The following is a 24,313-nucleotide window of genomic DNA, read 5'->3' as shown; positions in this document are numbered from 1 at the left end:
TTCCTGGCTGCACCTGTATGACACAGTGACCCCCTAGGTCTGCCCCAGCCACACAAGACTGGGCTGCCAGAATGACAACTCATGAGTATTCTGGGGCATTGCACAATGAAGATTCAGGAGGAAAACATTACCATATTTCTTTCTCCCAAGGCTCTTGTCCACTATTCTCTCTGATAGAGACCTCCTATTGCCGAGGAAGACCCCGTTAAAGAAACACTGCTTTCCAACATGGTAGGTGTGGATGCTGCTGCTAAACCTTGGATAAAATGTCCACTCAGGACGCTGCCCATCTTCTGCAAGACATCAGAAATGCTTCCATCAGCACTGCTCCTGGCCACACAGTGTAGCTGGATGAGAAAATGGTGTGAAGCCCCACCCCCACCCCCGGCACTATCTGGCTATACGACCTGTATCAATGTGTGTAGTTCCATAATTCTACCTCAGGGGCAGTGTTAACCTCTATGGGACTAGGCACAAAAGAAGGGAAGTAGAAAGCAAGCTATCTAAGAGGGCTCTTCTTTTTTCCTTTTTACCCTCCCTTTCAAAAATAAAGCCAGTTTTATGGTTGGAAGTGATGTATGGGTTAGGAAGCTCAGAGACAGTTTTACAAGCATCTGTGAGCCAATCTTCACTCTAATAAATGTGTAGGAATAGAAAGGCCATCAGGCGAAGGGCTGGAACACCCAGGGCATCTTAACCAAATGGCATATGGTATTGGCAGCAACAGTGGCACGTGCACAGGCTACAGAAACACAGAGAGGTGCAGTGTGATTAGGACCAAGGAGAAAGGCCGCTCTGAGACCTTAGGCTAGTTACTGGACTTCTCAGTGTTTCTGTTTCTTCAACCGACCCTTTGCCTATAAAACTGCTCAAGTGATTTTAAACAGTAAAAGATCTCCTGACAGCTCTGCTGCTGCTGCTGCTGCTAACTCGCTTCAGCCGTGTCCGACTCTGTGCGACCCCAAAGATGGCAGCCCACCAGGCTCCCCCGTCCCTGGGATTCTCCAGGCAAGAATGCTGCAGTGGGTTGCCATTTCCTTCTCCGATGCATTAAAGTGAAAAGGGAAAGTGAAGTCGCTCAGTCATGTCTGACTCTTAGTGACCCCATGGACTGCAGCCTACCAGGCTCCTCCGTCCAGGAAAATTCCAGGCAAGACTACTGGAGTGGGGTGCCATTGCCTTCTTCAGACAGCTCTAGGGTTGCTTAAGAAACTCTTGTCTCCTTGGTGGCTGTGAAGGACCAGAGGCTTTGGAGGCGGGCGTGTTTGAGCTCTAATCCCATCCCTTCACTTCTTAACTATGTGTGCTTGTGTGGGTGACTGAATCTCTCCAGCCTCAGTTTCCTTCTGTGTAAAACGGGTAGGTCTGTATTAGCCGCACAGGTCTATATGTATTGACACAGAAAGAATCCATGATCTATTTCTACTTTTAGTGAAAACAATACTTTGAAAATAATTTGTGTACTATTCTCTATCAGTGAAAATACGGTGATATATTACAATCCATAAATATATATATACAAACATACATACATTAAACATATATATGTTTATATATATACATATATGTTTCAAATACATATACATTTACATTTCAAAATTCTCAAAGAATAGATGTCAAACTCTTCACAGCTATGGAGCAGAATAGGGGGATAATTGAAAAATATTGGGGAAGGGGTTTTCATATTCTACATGCTTCTTTATCATTTTAATATTTTATTATAGTACTTTTATGTTTATAAGGCATTTTAATTTCACAAAACATATAACAGTAGCTGCCCCGCAGAGTTGTGAGAAATAGAGATGAAGTATGTTGAATGCCAGGCGCCTAGTGGGTCTTCAGTGAATGGCACCCAACAGTATGGCAGCCTTCTGCAAAGACCCTGGGCATGGAGGCACGTGGAGGAGGACCTATGACCTACTCACTTGTCTGCAGCTTGAGCAGGCTGAATTCCTGGGGATATTTATCCTTTTGGACTTCAGGCAATGAAGTTTCAGAGGAGTGATCAGAATGTGAGGAGGAGGATTTCAGATCCAACTCTGCAGCAGGGCTGGAAAGGAAGCAGAAGGATGAAAATGTCGATGTGCTTAAATTGGAAGTTACAACCTGATCTTACATCTCTTACACTAGAATTGCCCTCATGTATGAAAACTAGGACTACTCTTCAATAAAAGTTCATGAGCATATAATTTATTTATTCACAATTTGAGGGGACTGAAATATATTCAAAAGATGCATGCTTAAAGGCAGTTTGGTGACCAAAAGTTAAATACAGAATTATCACATAACCCAGCAATTCCACTCCTGGCATACACCTAAACATTAGGCTGAATTAAAAGAAGCCAGACACCAAATACCATATATTGGTGATTCCATTTACATGAAATATCCAGAACAGGTTAATCCATAGAGATAAAATTAATGGCTATCCAGGGCTGGAGGGATAGAGGACATGAGGTGATATGTTTCTTTAAGGAGGCAATAAAAATATCCTAAAATTGATTGTGATAATGGTTGCATTATTAAACTGGTGAATTACATGGTATATGAATTATGCTTCAGCTAAAACTGTTACAAAAAAATGCATGTTCAATAAAATCATTAAATGGAAATAAAAAATCAATGTGTATAAAGAAAAGAGAAAGAAGTAATCAAATACAAGCCTCGACTGAAATGGCTATAATAACAGAGCACTATGTTTAGTATGGGACTTCCTGGCAGTTAAAAATGCCTGCAACGAACTATTGTGGGTGTCAACAGAAAAAGCCATCACTTCTGGTCTTAGTGGCCTAGCATTTGATAGATGGCCTTGGACAATGCTTTCAGGTAGAGTTTTCTGTTATCAAGTCATAGGATCTTTTTTCATAATATTATGTCACCCTGATATTGGAATCATTTCAAACCAACTTCATGTTGATCATTTTGTTTGTTCCTGACAAAAAATCCTGTTATTATAGGTGGGGCCAGTAGAATCATTTCTATTTGCAAAGGAAATGAGCCCTCAAAGAAACTAACAACACCCTAGAGAGGGGCTGAGCTGGATCTGCAGGTTAACTCTAGACTGCTAAGCTAAGTCACTTCAGTCGCGTCCGACTCTGTGCGACCCCACAGACGGCAGCCCACCAGGCTCTGCCGTCCCTAGGATTCTCCAGGCAAGAATATTGGAGTGGGTTGCCATTTCCTTCTCCAGTGCATGAAAGGGAAAAGTGAAAGTGAAGTCGCTCAGTCGTGTCTGACTCCTAGCGACCCCATGGACTGTAGCCTACCAGGCTCCTCTGTCCATGGGATTTTCCAGGCAAGAGTACTGGAGTGGGGTGCCATTGCCTTCTCCGAACTCTAGACTATGTTGCCTAAAAATCATAAAGAACCCTGGTTCCATAACTCACAGTCTTGCATAGCCCAACTTCAGTTTTAAGTAAACATACCCATACTAATGTCTTTGAACTTCCATAGTGTACAGATAAAGCAAAAAAGCCAACAACTCAGAGTCCAAATGTATGATAACTTTGACACTGGGTGATGTATCTCTCCTAAATACTTTTTATATATTTGTGTTTGCTGAATTAACTGCATAGAAAACATTGCCATGATAAAGGAAACGTTCCAAAAGAACTTTAGGACTATCCACCTACTTGTTTCACTCGGCAAACACATATCTGAGTACGTTTTGTGGCAAGCATTGGTCTAGACACTGGGGATCCAAACAGTCCCTACTCTCAGGAGCTTAGGGTCAAGGGGAAGAGGACATGGACAGATAAACAGGTGACTGTGAAAGAGTGGGTAAATGCAGAGTTGGAAAAAACAGGTTTTGCAAAAAAGTAGTATAATATGATTTTAATTGTGAAAAATAATTACATATTTCCATGCATAAGAAATAGATTTTTCTCTCATGCATATAGAAAAAGTTAACACCGATTCTCTAAGAAATGAGATTACCGTGGTTGTTGTTTTTGATACTTTCAAAATTTCTATAATGAACTTAAATAACTTTATTTTTTAATTTAATTATGTATTTATGGCTATGCTGGGTATTTGCTGCTACACAGGCTTTTCTCTAGCTGTGGCTTCTTCCTTGAGGTGACTTCTCGTGTTGCGCAGCACAAGCTCAAGGACTCAGTACTTGCAGTTCCCAGGCTCTAGAGCCCGTGGACTCAGTAGTTGTAGTACAAGGGTTTAGTCACTCCCGGGTATGTAGGATCTTCCTGGACCAGGGATTGAACCCATGTCCCTTGCATTGATAGGAAGATTCTCCACCACTGAGCCACCATGGAAACCGCTAAATTACTTTCATTACAACAAAAACTGTTAGAAAAAGCTTTTTAAGTCTTTTTATCATAAGAAATCAAACAGAGCAAAGTATATAAAACAGTACAGCTTTACAAATACTTATAAAGCCAACATCCAAGACAAGAAATAACACATGGCCAGCTCTTTCCTCCCACTCCCCAGAAACCATCTGTGTCCCTTTCCCAGAGAGGTAACCACAATTCTGACTCTGTTATGGTAACCATTTCTTTGCTGTTCTTTAAGAGTTTACCACCAGGACTTCCTTGGTGGTCCAGGGGTTAAGAACCTGCCTTCCAATGCAGGGAACACAGGTTTGATCCCTCATCAGGAAACTAAGATCCCACATGCCCTGGGGCAGCTAAGCCCACACACCACAACGAATATCCATGTGCCACAACTAAGACACAATGCAGCCAAAAGCAAAAATGACATAAATAAATATTTTTTAAAAGGTTTACCACCTGTGTGTGTATATTTGTATTCCCAAAAATACACAGTTTAATTTCACCTTCATAATAGCCAGCCCTTGCACAGCCTGTGTTTTATGCCAAGGAGTCTTCTAATCACTTTATATGTATTACCTCATTTCATCCTCACAACAATCTCCTGAAGTATTACTGCCCCCCCCCATTTTGCAGATAAGAAAGCTGAGGCCCAGGGAGGTGAAGTAATTTGCCCAAATTCACACAGATACCGAGTGACAGAGTGAAATTTGAACCCAGTCTGGCTCTGGAATCCACGCTCTTGTAAACATGTCACACTCCCTCTCAAACTGTTGGCCCCTTGGTTAGAATTGACCCCAATGTTTACGGCTCTTCCTTGGACCCTTACTTACTCTAGGTGGACAAAGCCTCTGCAAGGGCTGAGAGGCTTACCGACACTTAGACCTGTTTCAGTACATGAGGGGCTGACCCTTCTGCCAGATGATGTTACATTGGCAAAGCATCGCTTAGATTCCAGAAGATCATTGCACTTGGTACCTGCAACACATAGTTATCACCACTGGATTACATTCATGAAAATACCTCCCACTTGATCTTGTTCCCCAGATGGTAAATAATTTCTTTTTTAAAAAACTATAAGAAAATTCTCGGAAATAAGAGTTAGACTTCTCTGACGCTGGAGTACATTTTTAGAATGACTGCTGTTCCACCTACCATTTCATGATTCACATTTGTGTGGCATCTACCAGACATCTCTGCAAATTCCCACCATCCATCAGTGGGACTACCCCTTAGCCAGGTTTTATTCATTTCCTATCAACTCCCTCTCAAATTCATCTATCAAGTGAATCATATCCTTCCCACACTTTTCATGTCCTAACTCTATTACCAAACACTTGACTCTTAAGAGGACTTTGCCTGTGACTCTACAGAGTTTAAAGTTTAAATTCTACAAAATCTGTCCTCTCACAATACCCCCATCCTAGGGTTTCTCAGGGTAAGAACTGTGGCATCAGAGTTACCTGACAGGCCTGTTAAAAATACAGATTCCCAGGATAAAGAAGATGTGATACATATATTCAATGGAATATTACTCATGCCAGTAGAAAAAATGAAATAACATCATTTGCAGCAACATGGATGGGCCTAGAGATTGTCATATGAGTGAAGTCAGACATCTCTTATAAAAATGTGGAATATAAAAAAGGAATGATACAAATTAACTTATTTACAAAACAGAAACAGATTTACAGACATAGAGAATGAACTTATGGTTGCTAGCGGGGCAAAATGGGGGATGGGATCGTTAGGGAGTTTGGGATGGACACTGCTATATTTAAAATGGATAACCAACAAGGACAGGATATAGCACAGGAAACACTGCTCAATGATATGTGGCAGCCTGGGATGGGAAGCGAGTTTAGAATAGATAAATATATTTGTATGGCAGAGTCTCTTTGCTGTCCACCTGGAACTATCACATTGTTAATTGGCTATAAAGCAATATAAAATTAAAAGTTTTTTTAAAAAAGAAAAAAAATACAGATTACCAGAATAAATGGAAAAAAGGGGGTGCTAAAATAGATAACCAACAAGGACTTGCTGTAAAGTACAGGGAACTCTGCTCAATACTCTGTAATAACTGACATGGGAAAAGAATTTTAAAAAGAGTAAATACATGTCTGTGTATAACTGAATCACTTTGCTGTACACCTGAAACTAATACAACATTGTTCATCAACCACACTCCAATATAAAATTTAAAAAAAAATTAAATGGGGGTGGTGGGAGAAAAAACAACATAAAACATTAAAAAATAAGAAATAATTCAAAAATACCAATTCCCAAATCCCATTACAGATCCATCAAACCGGCATCTTGGTCAGTGAAGCCTGGGAATCCACACTGTTTAGAAGCCTCACTCCCTCAGTAGTTCTCGGGCTCACGTTTGGCAGTGAAATTCCTCCTCCTCAAGCCTGGTTCCATCACTGCACTCATTCTATCCTGCTCCTCTTCCTGATTCTCCACGTGAGTCCAGTGAGGAGAATCACCTTGGGACACTTGTTCAACATGCAGATGCCAGGGCTCCAAGCCAACTTCCGGGGGGAGGGGAGGCAACCCGGGAATCTGTATGTTTAAGAAGCACCTCAGGTGATTCTCAGAGCCAGCCAAGTGTGGGAAGAGCTGTTTTGGCACAAGGCCCTGAGCCATGCCTTGGAGGAGGGCATGGCAGCCCACTCCAGTATTCTTGCCTGGAGAATCCCGATGAACAGAGGAGCCTGGCGGCCTGCAGTCCACGGGGTCGCAAAGAGTCAGACATGATTGAGCCACTAAGCAAAGCACAGCGTGCAGCCTAGGGCCAAATGGCTGCTTGAGGAGTGAGTAGTTGGGATGGAGTGGAACCCAGGGGAGGGCAGAGCTGTGAAGAAAGAGCACAGGTCTCCAGACGCCCCAGATACGGAGCCACAAATGTGGTATCAAGAACATAATACAGACCACACTCCCTGACCACAGGCAATACTATTAAAAATCAATAGTAAAAAGACAGCCAAGAAACACCATAAGCTTGGAAACTCAAACCACATCTCCAAACATTTCACATAATAGAAGAAAGCATAATGTGACTCATGAGGTACTTAATGATCAATGACATAAGTACAATATATCAAAACTTGTGGATTCAACTAAAGCAGTAATTAGAACCTAGAGCCTTAAATGCATACACTGTATTTTACTGAATGTAAGACACCATCAGTTGTAAAAACATTATTATTTTATGGACCACAAAGAACAGAGGCTGCCAATTAAATTATGACACTTGCTTTATCATTTTGGACTTTTATATTTATTGAAGAATCCTTTTAGACTTACTTGGATATAGATTTTAATCCTGTGCAAGTTTAAAGAAGGAAAATAGAAGCAGAATGAAATGGCTAAAGGCACTCGTGCAGCTTTCCAGGTGGTGCTAGTGGTAAAGAATGGCCTGTCAACGCAGTATACCCAAGAGACTCGGGGTTGATCCCTGGGTCAGGAAGATCCTCTGGAGTAGGAAATGGCAACCCACTCCAGTATCCTTACCTGGAAAACTCCATGGACAGAGGAAAGGAGTCAGCAAGACTGAGCAACTGAGCACAAGGCATTCTTACCTTACGCACATTCGAAAGTCTGATTACTGAATCACTTTCCACCTCAACCCCTGATGTCCACATTTTCCACCAAAATTGATCTCAGTGCAACAGGAATGTAGGTGACGGAGCATTTCTTAAGTGCCTCTGGCGTTTTCTTCCAAACCACAGACACACCTCTGTGTTATTCAGTGCTCATCCAGCAAAGTTTATATCAACTACTTCACAGGGGCTACTGGGCCCATGGCACTGGTGAGACCCATCCAACTTCAGAGACACAAGCTGTGAAAAGTGTCCATCTTACAAGTGACAGGTTATAGTGTCAGAAAACAAAGATTCTAAAATTAATGACCTAAACTTTCAATTCAAGATATAAGAGGAAAAAGACACATGCCTCAAAATGATAAGGAAAGAAATCATAAAATAAAAGCAGAAATGAATGAAATAAAGATGATTATCAGAATTAGCGGTTCATGGAAAAAATTTAAAATGTAGATAAAGTTCAAGAAAAAAAATTTAATATAAGTAAACAGTGTAAGAAATGAAAAAGAGGCCATAATTACAAATAAAACAGAAATAATTTTACCCATACAGAAATTGAGTACCAGAAATATCAAATAACTCACACAAGGTTATAGAGCAATGGAGTATAATTCATAAAATGTAGTTTAGGGTCTTCCCTGGTGGTCCAGTGGTTAAGACTCTGAGCTTCCACTGCAAGGGGCATGGGTTTGATCCTTGGTTGGGGAACTAAGATCCCCACATACTACACAGTGCAGCCAAAAAAACAAAACAACAAAAAATGTAATATAATGTTACAATAATCATGATGGAACTGACACAAACCCTGACAGATAAATCAATAGAACAAAACAGCAAATGTAGCTAGAATAAAATTTTATGTGATAATAGTGGCATTTTATCACAGTGAAGAAGGAATGGATCATTCAAAAAAATATTTCTGGAACAACTAATTAACCATTTGGAATGAAAATAAAATTAAACTTCCCTTATCCCCAAATAAATTTCAAATAAATTACAAATTTGAATACAAAAATTAAAAGATATATCTGAAAAAATAAGTGAATGTTTAAATAATATTAGAGTGGGGAAGTTATTTCTAAGAAAGGTATAAAATACAGGCAAAAGAAAAGCTGCAGAGATTTGAATACACACACATTTAAAACTTTAATAGCAAACTATAAATAGATTCATAACATACAGGATAAAAAAAGAGCTAATAATCATGACAAAGCATGAGTTTTTAAAAATTTATAAGATGAAAATCTTATACCCAACAGGAAAAAAAATGAGCAAAAGACATGATTAGGTAATTCACTAAACACACATATATAGACAATATATGTCTGGGGAAAAAAATTCATCCTTACATTAGTAAAAGAGCTGACCTTAAAACAAGATATTATTATTTGCTATCCGTTTACAAATACCTAAGGCTGGCACAGCTTGGAGGAATGACATTGTTGTACACTGCTGCTGAAAAAACCTTCATCTTACTGAAGAGTAATTTGGCCATTTATGTCCTCCAAAACCTATGAGAAGTGCTCTTTCATTCCAAGGTTCTACTTTCAGTAACATATCTATGAAAAGGGTATGAAATGTATATATAAAGATGCAGAAAGGACCCATATATGTAAAGGAAAAAATAAGATTAAGAGCAGAGATGGCTTCTGGGTTGAGACCCATGTCAGTTGTGAGTTACTTATCATAGCATTTGCTTATAATACTTGCCCATAGGTTTTAACAGGGACTGCCTTTTCTAATGGAGAAGGTGATGGCACCCCACTCCAGTACTCTTGCCTGGAGAATCCCATGGACGGAGGAGCCTGGTGGGCTGCAGTCCATGGGGTCGCTGAGAGTCGGACACGACTGAGCGACTTCACTTTCACTTTTCCCTTTCATGCACTGGAGAAGGAAATGGCAACCCACTCCAGTGTTTTTGCCTGGAGAATCCCAGGGACGGCGGAGCCTGGTGGGCTGCCGTCTATGGGGTCGCACAGAGTCGGACACGACTGAAGCGACTTAGCAGCAGCCTTTTCTAAATAGTTCACATTGTATATTGTATTCGGCCACTAGGGGGACTGGAGAATTCACCAAAGCAAGGATTATTTGCTAAGGATGGTATCAGAGGCGCCCCCCTCACAAGTTTTGGGGTTTGTTTGAGAGGTAAAATGTAAATATATTATGCAACTCTAAGCAGCGAGCCAGTGAAATCACATCTACAAGTTTAGCCTATTTCCCTGTTTACTTAAGAAGTTTTCTGATGGCAACATTCTAGAAAGCGGCCTGCAGCTGCCATAACAGCAGACGCTGCAGACTCTGACCAGCAAGGGCCGAAAGAGGGGTCTGTCCGCTCAACTGGCACTTTCTCCAGACCCGGCTGACTTCCGGGAATTCCTGGAAGACACTTGGCCTCAAACATGATCTGGAGACATTTAAGCCTGACCCCAGGCTGCCTCTCCACATCTCCTCAGGTGGGAGAAGAGGGCCGGAAATGCAAGTCGGCGCCCTCCCATTCTGATATTGATGCCTCCGCTGCGCAGAGTAACATCAAGTTACTTTCAGCCAGTCAGTGGCCTGTCGTGCCCAGCTCACAGTGCCTGCCCCGCCTCTCTGACTAGCACTGTAGCCTGAGATGAGACACGGAAAGTGAAGGAACATCCTTCTTCAAAGGGTCACCATTCATCATGCTCATTGTTACTCAAACGCAAAAAATATCCAGTGAGCCATGAACTTGAAAATCCTAAGTCAAAACACTTCGAGACAAAAAAAAAAGATGGTCCAACCTAAGAGAAAGTTCTGATGACTAGAAAGGAATCGAGGGGGGGGGAAAGTCTGTTTCAGAATAAAGTCTGTTTCTTTGGTACCATCTGTGAAATTCACAATAATTATTTCCATTTCCGTTAGGCAGGAATAACACCTTACATAACCAAGGCACTTTCACACACTTGTCATCTCAGCTGAGTTACACAATAGCACTGTCTGGCGGGGAGAAAATAATACAGCAAGCCAAGTTAGCTTCTTGTGGATACCCTTTAACCAAACACTCGGTTTCCAATTCCTGTTTATCTGCTCAACAAACAAACAAAGGTCTAGGATGGTGGTTTTTAACCCTTTTTTGGATCACAGACTCCCCCCAAGAAATAAAGAAAGCCCTGGGTCCTCTTTGCTGGAAAAATGCATACACACCCAGAGTTGTACACTCAGCCTATGCTGGTTCATGGAGCTCCTTTCCTTACTGAAACCTGTGGACTCCAGTGAAGCTGAGCTCAGATGTGGTCTCCTGAGTGGATACACCTCTCCAGCAGAACAGGAAGCCATGGGTCTTTGGTTAATGTGGCGTGGCAATCTCAGGGGCTGGTGTTCTTCCAGGATCCCTAACCTAGAAACCTGAAACCCTTTTACCCACCCTTAAAATCGCAGCATCCTTCTTTAGCCCTGGTCAACCTGAAAACTGTGGAGAATTCTGGAGCTTAAAGCTAGAATCCCAGAACCTTTTTCTCCTTGCTGAACTAGCCACATTGAGCAATTAGTGGCTCTAATTTCTACTGCTCCACTGGCCCCTGCTTGTAAGAAAAAGTGAAAGTCTGAGTCACTCAGTGGTGTCCGACTCTTTGTGACCCCATGGATTGTAGCACACCAAGTTCCTCTGTCGATGGGATTCTCCGGGCAAGAATACTGCAATGTGCTGTCATCCCCTTCTCCAGGAGATATTCTCGACCTAGGGATTGAACCTCAGTCATTGTGAGCAGATTCTTTACTGTCAAAGCCACCAGGGAAGCCCGAGTTGTGGGTAGGTAGTAAATCATACCGCCACCCTCTCCCTGCACTTGTAAATGGAGAGATCACAGACCTGGAATACCGAAGACCAAAGACCAAGCTCTAATGGGCAGAGATGGAACGTTCTACAATCTCTTTTTGTGGCATGAAGGCTAACCACTTACATGTACTCAGTCGGGGGGTTTTCTGAGAGACTGTGGCTGTTCTACTCCACAGCACTGTTCTCTAAAGGCAAATGTACCCCTAAACATTCTCTTCAGCCATAAAAATCAATCACAGAGCTCCCATCCACTGTTTAATGTAAACCTTTCATTAAAGCATTCCTAATTTCTACCTGAGCTGTCCCATCCAATGAACACTGCCACAAATCTGATATATGAGCAAAGAGAAAGAAGAAGAGGGGGCCTGGGTTTGGAGACCAGAAGACTAATGTCAAATCCCAGCTTTATCATTTATTGACGGACACACTGGGCAGGTCAAACCTATGTCCGCCTTCATCCTTTGTAATATACCTCTCGGTGAGATATATTAGGAGATCCAGGGAGGTCATTTATGAGAACGTCTGCTTCGATGCTGCTCTCTGCCTTACCAGATCTTGGGCTAATACAGACAGTATCAATACAAATAGTCCCTATTACAGGGTCCCAAACTAGCCTTCTTTTAAACGTCAAAAGAGCCTTCTGGCTCAGTGTACTTGGCTGGAGCAACCAAATCCCAGTCAGCCCTCCTGATCTTATGAACTCAACTGTATCTCTTCTCTGTCGTGGTGATGTCAGAGTCTCCTTTCTCTTGAACCTTCTTCAGGTCTCTGCTGTAGAGGGGGTGGAGATGACAGCCCCGAGGACCGCTTCCAGTGTCCATGGACTCAGCTGTGCAGATGTTGATTTAAATATTAAAAGGCGAGCCGGAGACAAAGAGAAGACCTTTGTTTAAAAAAAAAAGGCATCAATCAAAGGAAACGGAAACTTCAGGGGCCACTAAAAGTCGAGAGGGCAGAGCTGGCCTCTTGATCCAAGCTTCCCTCGCCTTCTCTGATTGGGCGTTTCCGGGTTCGGATGCCCGCCGAGCTCCCGGGCCCTCGGCCCGCCCACCGAGATGCTCCTTCCCTTCCTCCGCTGGGTGGTCCACCCCTTCCCCCAGGGGAGGCCTGGCTTTACGCTCCGAGGCCTCCAAGGAGGATGCGGCCGACATCAACGCACCAACCCCAACCTGCAGCCGAACTGCCGAACTCCAGGCCGAGGATCCGAGAGCCAAGGGCAAGAGGGACGCCGCGGCCGCCTGCTTCACCCGCTGAGGCGCGTCCGGGGTTGCCAGGACGCCGGCCCAGCAACGCGCGCCGCCGCCTCCCGCTAAGCGGTGCTTCCCGGTCCTCCTGGCTTCCCCCGGCTCTCTGGGCCGCCGAACGTGATAGTCTTTTGAAGGGGCAAAACCAGTCTCCAGCCCTGGCGGGGCGTGGTGGGCAAGGACCAATGGAAAAGTGGCTTTGTGTTTCTGAATTTCTTTTTTTTTTTTTCCAAGAACTGTGGAGACTTCCCTGGTGGTCGAGTGGCTAAGACTCCCGCGCTCCCAATGCAGCCTGGGTTCCGTCCCTGATCAGGGAACTATCCTGTGAGAGGCAACTAAGACCCGGTGCAGCCAAGTAAACAAATATATATATATTTTTTAATTGTAGTTCTTCTCCAGGCAATTTTCATTATCTGGACTGTAGCCTCTGGTGGCAGTGAACGATGAGCCCTCCACAAAGCTTCCAGATGCCGTCTTATAACTGGCATTGATTGGACAAGATCACCTAACACTTCAGAGCGTCTTTTCTGGGCCAGGCGCCCTGGTGGATGTTATCTTCCTTAAGCAGCCAGCTGCATTTTTCAAAATAGAAAGCTGAGTTTGAGCAAGGGCTTGCTCAAGGTCACCCAGAAAACTGAGATTCATTTCCAAGTTTTCTCACTCCAAATCTACCACTCTGTCCATCATACCGACTTAAATTTATCTTACTTAACTCTTATCAGCAACTAATCAATCTTGCAGGCAACCTTCTCTCCGAGTCTAGCTTAAGTCCCTCAGTTCAAATTCTGATGCAATTTTTCCCTTGATGAAGTGGAAAAAAATTAGACTGTTTTTATTTTTAATAAAATTTTTACTGATTATAAAAAAAGTAGTCATTCTAGAAACCTTGAAAAAAAATTTAAAAGTATTGTTGCCCAGCTAACATTAAGGTGCTGCGATGCCAGGAAGGCAGAGATTTTTGTCTGTTTTTTTCACTACTATACACCAAGCACTTAGCACAGTGCCTGCACATACAGGCACTCAATAATCACTGTTTAACAAATAAATGGGTGGATGGATTATTGATTTCAATGGCCCGAGCTGAGCTCCTCCCTCTTCTGTTTTCATCCTCCTGGAAAGAGACCAGGTCCCTAACCTGCACCACCAGGTTTCAAGACATCAGGACAGACAGCAGAGCCAAAACTCTCTCATCCTAGATGAGCCCTGCGTACTGTAACTCCTAAACCTTCCCTTACTCTGCAGCTTTAAAGCCTCCTGGGCCACTTTGCGTTCATCCCCGGAAAATGTTTTAGATGCCTCCCACCCTAGGCTGAGGTCTGGCAGGGCATAGGAGTCACCCTAAGGAGTTCTTGGGGGCAGTGGAGCTCCAGAAGCTGCCTGGCTGCCACGATTCAGCAGTAGAGGTGAGGGTTTGGATGCTCGGTGCATCAAGAAGCCCAAGGCCTCCTGAAGCTCCCGGAAAAGCCTGTGGGTATAGCCCAGAGGGCGAGGGCCATCCAGCAAAAAGGGCTTATCTGGGGACTCTCACCAGCATCCTCTCTCTGGGCTGCGCCTCCCTCCAAACCAAGCCCAGCACAGAGGTCACCGCAGAACCCACACGGAAACAGAGGGTTGATGCAGAAAGCAGGCCGATCTTGGGCCCCTGAAATCAACCTTCTCGAGGTCTGTAGGGCCCTCCTTGCAGCTCTGCAGTCTGGGATCCTGCCGTGCCATGAGCTCAGTCTGAATGAGCTGGGGGAGGGGGGAGGGGTCCCAACTTAGTCGGTCTGGGATCCAAGGGCCATCACTAGCACATATAGGGTTTAGTGCCTAAATAAGGTTTTTTTTTTAGTTGATGTTTTTGTGGGTCATAAGTTGTTGTATATCAACATTTTCATGATCCAACCTAACCATAAAAGGCAAATGCTTCTAGGAGGTTCCATAACGAGGTGGAAGGAAGGTGAGCTAGATCTTAGCCCCACCAACCCCTCTGCCCTGTGGAACCTCACTTTACAGTCACTGACTGGGGGCTCAGCTCTGAGAAGGGACAGCAGAGCAAGGCAGTTGGCTGGAAGAGGTAAACCTGGCAGGTGTTGCAGACACTGGTTAAGGAGGGCCAGTTCTGGTTTTTGCTTGGCCTGCTAAGAATCCAGACCCTTTAGAACACATAGTGAGGCAGTTATAAGAACTAGGTGGGTGCATGCTTAGTCGCTTCAGTCGTGTCCGACTCTTTGCAACCCTATGGACTGTGGCCCGCCACCCTCCTCTGACATGGGATTCTCCAGGCAAGAATACTTGAGACTTGAGTGGGCTGCCATGCCCCCCCCAGGGGGTCTTCCTGACCTAGGGATTGAACCCTCATCTCTTACATCTCCTGCATTGGCAGGCGAGTTCTTTACCACTAGCGCTACCTGGGAAGCCCAAGAACTAGGTGCCTAGGGAATCACAGGAAACCAGACAGCAGAGGGGGAATCAAATACTCTACCCCTGTTCCTTTGGGGTCTTGAGCAGAACACAGGGAAGAAAGCTGATTCTAGAAGGATGGCATTGTGTGATAGTCGAGTGGTCAGGGACATGGTAAAATGCTTCTTGTGTCTGGTAAACCTCAAGAGTTTCCATCTAAATTGGGGGGGGGGTCCTTAAACATCAACTCTTCCCCCCAGCTGCAAGGCAAACAGTGCATATATGGGAACCTCTTTTCGCCAATGTCAATAAAAAGTCACCACAAACCCATTTGACATGCATGTCCCATAAACACACACCAGAGGGCAGTGTAAACCAGGACATGAGAAATAAAATTGCAGCGCCTCCTACAAAGAGGGCGCTGGGGAAATGGGTGTTGGGTGGATTACTGATGCACCGTTGTCTTTGAAAACTTTAAAGGGTAGACAGAGGGGGCCTGGCAAAGGTGGTTGGGAGGGAGCATTTGTACCTCAGAACCTGCTACCACCAGCTCCCAAACCCTCAAGGACTTCCCATCAGGTCAGGTCAGGAAACAGCTTCCAAGCACCTCCCATGTTCTAGGCACTGTGCTAGGGGCAGGGATTTGAAAGTGAGTAAAACCCAGTCCCTGCTCCAACTGAGCGCCTATGATGTGCCCATCTCTTTATATTCATTATCCCATTTAACGCTCACAAATTGGCAAAGTGCTATAAGAATCATCCCCATTTTACAGATGATGAAAAACAGATTCAGAGGGGGTAAAATACTAGTACCACTGCGTGCATGCTAAGTCACTGCAGTTGTGTCCGACTCTGTGACCCTATGGACTGTGGCCCGTCAGGCTCCTCTGTCCATGGGATTCTCCAGGCAAGAATATTAAAGTGGGTTGCCATGACCTCCTCCAGGGGATCTTCCTGATCCAGGGATCAAATCCATGTCTCAAGTCTCCTACATTGGCAGGCAGGTTTCTTACCACTAGCACCACCTGGGAAGTCCACTAGTCTCACCGCTACTGCTGCTGCTAAGTCGCTTCAGTCGTGTCCGACTCTGTGTGACCCCATAGACGGCAGCCCACCAGGCTCCGCCATCCCTGGGACTCTCCAGGCAAGAATACTGGAGTGGGTTGCCATTTCCTGCTCCAGTGCATGAAAGGGAAAAGTGAAAGTGAAGTCGTTCAGTCGTGTCCAACTCTTAGCGACCCCATGGACTGTAGCCTACCAGGCTCCTCCGTCCATGGGATTTTCCAGGCAAGAGTACTGGAGTGGGGTGCCATTGCCTTCTCCACTAGTCCCACTAGTAACTGGCAAAATTGGAGTTTAAACCAGGTTTGTCTAGATTCAGAGCTGGGGCCCTCACTACTGTGAACCTTCTTTCTAAAAAAATTTATTTATGTATTTATTTGGCTGCTCCAGTTCTTAGTTGCCTCATGTAGGATCTAGGATCTTTGTTGCAGTATGTGGGATCTAGTTCCCTGACCTGGGATCGAAGCCAGGTCCCCTACATTGGGATTGTGAAGTCTTAGCCACGGGACCACCAGGAAGTCCCCAGGAGCCGTCTTAGTATGTGCTCTCACAAGGTTATTAAGAGGATTAATGAATAAACACATGTAAAGCACTTAGCACACCCTGCACATGGTAAGAAGCCAATAAGTATGCACTTTCGTTAGGAGCACTTCCTTCTATGACTGTTTTCTCTAACTATGAAGTGCCAACTCAAATCTGAAGCAAGGGGAGCTAAACAGCATCTGACCTGTTCTGTCAGAGAATGGTGAAGAGAGAAAACAGTAGATGTGATTTTCACTTTTGCAAATTGTTGAAGAGCTTCCCTGGTGGTCCAGTGGCTAAGACTCTGAGCTCCTAATGCAAGGGGTGTGGGTCTGATCCCTGGTCAGGAAGCGATCTCACGTATCGAAACTAAAGACTTCATGTGCCACAGCTAAGAGTTTGCAGGCCAAAACTAAAACATCATTCCACAGTGAAGATGGAAGATCCTGAGTGCCTCAGCTAGGACCTGTCACCGCCAAATATATAAATAATTTTTTTAAAAAAGAGGTACTCAGGAGAGTTCTGTCCTTAGATCCCTCGTATTTTTCTTACTCCTTTTTTGTTGGTTTTATTTTATTTTTTATACAACTTTTAAAGGCTACACTCCATTTACAGTTATTACAAAATACTGGCTATACTCCCTCGTGTATACAATACACCCTTGTAGCTTATCTTACACCCAACAGCTTGTACCTCCCCTTCCCCCACCGCTGGTAACCACTAGTTTGTTGTCCCTATCTGTGAGTCTGCTTCTTTTTTTTTTTTATAATCACTAGTTCGTATTTTTTAGATTCTTTTATTGCTCCATTGACACAATGTGACCATAAGCCCAGGTAGAGCCCAAAACTGGAAGTCTAGACAGGTTAGGAATCAAACCAGGGAATCAAACCAGTACTCCCTGGAAACCTCTCAGACACTGGCAACAATGAACAAAGACAGCCAAAAGGTGCAGTGCTCATCAGAGGCACAGGGGATGTATGCGTGTGTGTGTGTGTGCACGTGGGCGCGTGCTCATGTGTGCACACACTGTTCCTATCCCACCACCCGTATCCCAGCATCCGAGGGAACTGCAGGTGCAGTACGTCTTCACCTCTTGTCCTCCTCATTCTTCTTCTCAGAGGCCTTTCCCTACCTGCTTGCTCCTCAGACTCCACCACCACTTCCTTCCTTACTCATATGTCAGCCACCTACTTCACTTGCCCTTTTTCTCTCAGCTTCCACATTTTGGTCTTTGTATGAGTCAGCTATTGCCACAGTACTGCTCTGTAACAAACTTCCCTCAAACTCAGTGACCTACGACAAGCATATATTCTTATCACTCATGAATTTAGAGGTAAGCTAACATCAGTCTACTTCAGGCTGCAGGTCAGATTGGCTCCAGAGTGTCCCTGAGATTCAGCTGCATTCCTCAGGTTTTGTCTCATTCTCCTGGGGCCCATAGCTCCCCAAGTAATATTCTTCTTTTTTCAGTATATATTTTCAATTTATTTATTTGGCTGCACTGGGTCTTGGTTACAGCGTGCAAGATCTTCGTTGTGGCATGCAGAATCTTCAGCTGCAGCACTCGAACTCTTAGTGGTGGCTTGTGGGATTTAGTTCCCTGACTAGGGATTGAACCAGGCCCCCTGCATTGGGAGCTTGGAGTCCTAGCCACTGGATCACCAGGGAAGTCTGCACGAGACATGTTCTTCTCATATCAAATGGCATAAGCACGAGAGGGGTGTATAAATTAGCACACTGCCCCTTCCACCCATATTCTCTTGGCCAAAGCAAATTATGTGGGGAAACTCAAAATCATTGAAGTGAGGATGTGTACTCCATCCACACCCAGTGGAGGATAATACAGAGCCCTACGGTACAGGGTGTGGATGTATAATCCAAGTACAGGGAGGGCCTGATGAACTGAGAATAATCATTTCATCCAATGAGTTTCATGTGCATCCTCAACAGTTCCTCCAAAACATCCATGGGGTTAGGAGGCTGTTTGTCCTTGTTACCATACAAAATATCTTCCTCTTCAGTCATCTCCAGCTCCCATAACAAACCGTGGTCCATTTTTCTGATGCCTGCACTGCTCACTGGTTCCTGCAATGGGGCTTTGGCGAGAGTAAGGCCTTGGCTGCAGGACTCCTTGCTTCCTCCACACCAAACGGCCTTGTAATGTTCATGCTCTAGAGTAAGGCATGGACATGTCCTTCCAACACACTCTAATCTTTTCAGGTTCCTATTCTGCTTTTTCATTTTTCCAGAAATATTCTAAATTAGATGTGCCTTTCTCCTGGATGAAACAGGCCTTGATGACTTCCAGATGTTCCTTCCTCATCTAGATAGGATTCAGATTCAGGGAAGGGGTCAGGTCAGAAAGAGGCAGGACTGCATACTTAACACATTTTGATTTTAAACAGACACTCTTGGATACAAAGCCCTCAGATTCAGAAGAGTCTTTCAGAGCAGAGGAAGAGACACTCAGAAATCATCATGATTGGAAGCAGCATCCTTCAAACAGGGCTTAGATTTATTCTAAAAGATGGCTGAGCACTTAACCGAAAGCACTTAGGGGGAAGGAACCCACTTATTACTGTGACGGGCACGGGAAGTTAACTGTGAACTTGGCAGCTCCTATTACTCATGCTGGAGGCTGTGGTCTGACACTGAGACATTGGTTGCCTAGCAGTTTCTCATGGGGATGACAGAAAATAAGAGAAAAATTCTTGAGAACAGTCTTCAAGGCACCATGGCTAGCTGGGGACTGCCATCACACAGGTGGACATTAATAACTTACACTGAATAAAAAGGAATGGGTGACATATGGTGTCTGGTCTCAGGACCACAGTCAGTCCACTTCATACTGAAAGTCCACAGCCATACAGGAGGTCCCTGGAGTGGTCAAATTTATAGAGACAGAAGGAAGAATGCTGGTTTCCAGGGGCTGGAGTGGGGGACAGGGCATTGTTCTTTAATGGGTACAGTTTCAGTTTGGGATGATGGAAAGGTTTTAGAGACAGACAGGGGTGATGGTTGCACAACAATGTAACTGAACTTAATGCCAATGAATCATATATTGTACTTAAGAATGGCTAAAATAATAAATGTTATGTATATTTTACAATAAACATGTTTTTAAAGTTGGTGACCACCGGAAAAATCTACCTAGCAGTTCACCTAAGTGGACTTTTCTACACCTATGTATTTCAATGACTTAAAAAAAATTTTTTTAGTTGTCAACATAATTTGTAAAGGTTAATTTACAGTTACTACAAAATATTGGCTATATTCTCCATGTTGTACAATGCATCCTTGAGCTTATCTTATACCCAGTAGTTTGCACCTTCCACTCCCCCACCCCTATATTGCCCCTCTTCTACCTCCTCACTGGTAACCCCTAGCTTAGAGTCTATACCTTCAATGACATTATATATATACATAAAAGGCTGCACTGCACAACTCATGGGATCTTGGCTCCCAGACCAGGGATTGAACCCACGCCACAGCAATGGAAGTGTCAACTCCTAATCACTGGATTGCAAGGGAATTCCCTTCAATGACCCTTTTAAACAACAAAGAAATAACTATGAAAATGAGAGATAGAAATAAGTGCTGTGTGAACTTACAGTTGCCTGTACGCACTGCTGTATTTAAAATGGATAACCAACAAGGACCTACTGTATAGCACAGGAAACTCTGCTCAGTGGCAGCCTGGATGGGAGGGTAATTTGGGGGGAGAATGGATACATGTATATGTAGGGCCGAGTCCTTTTGATGTTCACCTGAAAGAATCACAACATTGTTAATTGGCTATAGTATTGTTAGTTGCTCAGTTTTGCCCGACTCTGTGCGACCCCGAGGACTATAGCCCGCCAGGCTCCTCTGTCCATGGGACTCTCCAGGCAAGAATACTGAGTGGGTAGCCATTCCCTTCTCCAGGGGATCTTCGTGTCCCAGGGATCAAACTAGGGTCTCCTGCACTGCAAGCAGATTCTTTACCATCTGAGCCACCAGAGACGCCCCATACAAAATAAAAACTTTTTTTAAAAAAAGAAGTGCTGCGAAGACAATCAAATCAAGTAAAACACCAGAGCGTGAAGGAGGGAGAGGCAGAGCTCAGGACATGGTGCTTGCTAGGCTATGCTATGGATTTCATTCTCTATCAACATCAGGAAGCAATTTTATACCTTTTTTTTTTAGGGAGAGATTAGATTAAAATTCAGGTACTTAGTACAGCATGCCAACTGTACATGCTGTACTATGTACATGCCGTACTATGTACATGCCATAGTTACTGATCAACATATTTATCTATTATTTGAAAGAGGACAGTGTTAACTCATCCAGGATAAATCAAAGCCTTCTCATTTATCATTGAAATTCAAAATTTTAGCAAAATTCAAGAGATTTTTGGTTTGGTATTTTATTTATTCCATTGTCAGTATTTTTTTTTAATCTGGTCACAAAGTTTTGCATAAAAAACCAATGTAATCAATCTTTGTTAAAAATCAAATAAAATACTGATATGTATATATATTAGGCTTCCCTGGTGGCTCAGATGGTAAAGAATCCAGCTGCAATGCGGGAGACTTGGGTTCGATCCCTGGATTGGGAAGAGCCCCTGGAGGAGGGCATGGCAACCCACTCCAGTATTCTTGCCTGGAGAATCCCATGGACAGAGGAGCCTGGTGGGCTACAGTCCATGGGGTCAAAGAGAGTCAGACACGACTAAGAGACTAAGCACAGCACAGCACATGTTTATATGTGTGTGTGTGTATACATATGTGTGTATATACATTTATACATGTCCATGTATGTGTATGCACGTGTGAAAGAAAATACTTTTCCTTAAAACAAAATTAAAGGCAATGTTTTTAACTCTATAAGCATAAACTGCTGGATTTTGGCTTTGACTAAAATCAGCTAAAGTTAAAGCCAGGTCTTAACTTTGGGGACTGAAGAGGTAAGGAAGATGTTTGGAATGAGACTCCAAGGAAGCCAGCCTCAAACCACCATTCGGGGAAAGAGTTCTCGTGACCGCCCTGCTCCACCTTTCCTTGCTTTTCCTCTATGTTCTACTAGTCACCCCAACTGCCATAATCTGGACTCTTTTCCGGAGTTCTACCCTCTGGGGAAAAGAAAACATCAACTGTCTGTCAGGCATCAGTATGTCTGCAAGACTGCTCCAAAGTCTTTAATTGCTAACTCTCTCTGTCTGCCAAGTGCCATCTAATACCTCCAATTTATCATCCTCACAGTCCCCTGCTAGGGTAAGGGTAACATCACCATCCACAGAACTGACAGCCAGACTTCGATAATTAGCCCATCATCCATCAGCCTGTCACTGAAGACGAGGAAGAGACAGAGAGAGAAAGAGAGAGAGAGAGAGAGAGAGGGAGCACTGACCCTGCTTCTGTTGGCACTGTTTCAATTTCTCAGGCTCCTGGGTACGTTTGCTTTTACCACTATTTAAAGATAAAAGAAAAGAATTTGAGGAAGAATAAATACTTGTATAGGTATAACTGAATCACTGTGCTGTACACCTGAAAGTAACACAACAATGTTAATCAACTATACTCCAATAAAAAATTTTTAGTAAAAAAATTAAAAATAGGACTTCCCTGGTGGCTCAGTGGTGAAGAATCCACCTGCCAATCCAGGAGACACAAGTTCAATCCCTGGTCCGGGAAGATCCCACGTACTGCAGAATGACTAAGCCCGGGTGCTGCAACTATTGAGCCTGTGCCCTAGAGCCTGGGAGCTGCAACTACTGAGCCCAGATGCTGCAACTACAAAAGCCCACATGCTTTAGAGCCCATGCTCTGCAACAAGAGAGGGCATTGCATTAAGAAGACCATGAATCACAATTAGACAGTAGCCCCCACTCGCCGAAACTAGAGAAAAGCCCTTGCAGCAATGAAGACCCAGCACAGCCAAAAATAAACAAATGTTATTGTTTAGTAGCTAAGTCATCTCTGACTCTTTGCAATCCCATAGACTGCAGCACATCAGGCCTCCCCATCCCTCGCTGTCTCCCAGAGTTTGCCCAAGTTCACGTCCATTGAATCGGTGATGCCATTCCAACCATCTCATCCTCTGCCACCCTCTTCTCTTTTGCCTTCAATCTTTCCCAGCATTAGGGTCTTTTCCAATGAGTCGGCTCTTCCCATCAGGTGGACAAAGTATTGGAGCTTCAGCATCAGCATCAATTCTTCCAATGAATATTCAGGGTTGGTTTCCTTTAGGATTGACTGGTTTGATCTCCTTGCAGTCCAAGGGATTCTCAAGAGTCTTCTCCAGCACCACAGTTAGAAAACATCAATTCTTCAGCACTCAGCCTTCATTATGGTCCAACTCTCACACCTCTACTTGACTCCTGGAAAGACCATAGCTTTGACTTTACAGACCTTTGTCAGCAAAGGGATGCCTTTGCTTTTTTAAAAATAAAACTTGAAAAAATAAAGATGAAAGAAAAGGCATTCAGCTAAAACCCTTCTGATTCCTGGAAATTATTTCCTAGGAAGTATTTTCTAACATCCCAAGAGGGCGCCATGACCACCCAAGGTTAGCTGCAGTCTCTCCCAAAGATGCAAGGAGCTTGGAACAAGAAGAAAAGATGAAAGGGGAAACTCAAGGTGTCAGCTTCTTGGCTCACATCTCTCAAGGCAGAGAAGTTTCTAAACGAGCTTTTCAGGTCCAACCTCCATAAGACACAAGTACTTGTCTCTTTAAGGAAAACTTAACCCTGCCAAGAGCTGGAACAGCAGCCAGCAAACCTGATTGCTCCTCCTAAGAGCCTTCCCTGATGCTCAAGTCAGGGCAGGGTGTGTGCCCATCAGCTTTCTCACTTTTATATCCACTTGCTCATCAGTCTGTGTTCCCAAGCCCCCCGATCCCCAAGCCCAACTGTCAGGTCCCTGAGGACAAGGGCGCCATCAGCCTTGCCTGGCATGAAGTAGCTTTTCCATAAATATTTGTGGAACTGAACTGAATTTACATCCTCTCTTTATCACATCAACCAAGCGGAGTGTGTTCTTTTTTCTGCCAGCATTTCGAAAGTTTCTGGGGATGTTTCCAAATAATTAAAGTTGCTCCCATTAGGCCTAAAAACTTGTTATCGAATTATTTCTGAAATGCTCTGAATATTTCCTTGACTTATTAACAAAATACAGCAAACATAATGTAACCTCTCCTTGATGTCCTGGGTGTATTCATCAGCTTGTGAGTTTGCCCGTACTAAGAGCTTCAACAAGAAAGCTTGTTTCTCTCCCATGCGACAATGTATGAATGAACAGTCCAGCATGCCCTTGGTGAGTCCACAGGGTCGGGGACCCAAGTTCTTTACATCCTTTGCTGTAACCCCTGGGTGTTTCCCTGTCCCCTGAGACCGTATCCCAGCCCATGAGAGGAACAGCAGAAGGGC

The 24,313-nt window shown here is 44.0% G+C and overlaps 1 protein-coding gene across 12 annotated transcripts in view; it reads right to left on the bottom strand.

Annotated features, from left to right (window-relative positions):
* Positions 1-24,313, bottom strand: part of SPATS1 (spermatogenesis associated serine rich 1) — a 45,391-nt gene that overhangs the window by 8,865 nt on the left and 12,213 nt on the right. For 2 of the 12 annotated variants that reach the window (XM_081518994.1, XM_081518993.1), the window contains exons 1-5: positions 12,856-12,955; positions 12,403-12,579; positions 5,123-5,267; positions 1,926-2,050; positions 132-293 (exon numbers count right to left, since the gene is read on the bottom strand). In XM_081518994.1, coding sequence (XP_081375120.1) covers positions 132-293; positions 1,926-2,050; positions 5,123-5,267; positions 12,403-12,517 — 547 coding nt within the window. In that variant the 5' untranslated portion in view covers positions 12,518-12,579; positions 12,856-12,955. Of the gene's footprint in view, positions 1-131; positions 294-1,925; positions 2,051-5,122; positions 5,268-12,402; positions 12,690-12,855; positions 12,956-24,313 lie in introns of those variants that run through there. The other 10 variants (XM_081519004.1, XM_081519000.1, XM_081519005.1 and 7 more) reach the window with 7 other exon arrangements.

Source organism: Giraffa tippelskirchi, chromosome 8 (genome assembly GCF_054371585.1).
Source record: "Giraffa tippelskirchi isolate mGirTip1 chromosome 8, T2T-mGirTip1v1.2.pri, whole genome shotgun sequence".
NCBI lineage: Eukaryota > Metazoa > Chordata > Mammalia > Artiodactyla > Giraffidae > Giraffa > Giraffa tippelskirchi.
The sequence above is the reverse complement of the archived record's forward strand: the minus strand, read 5'-3'. Positions and strand labels throughout refer to the sequence as shown.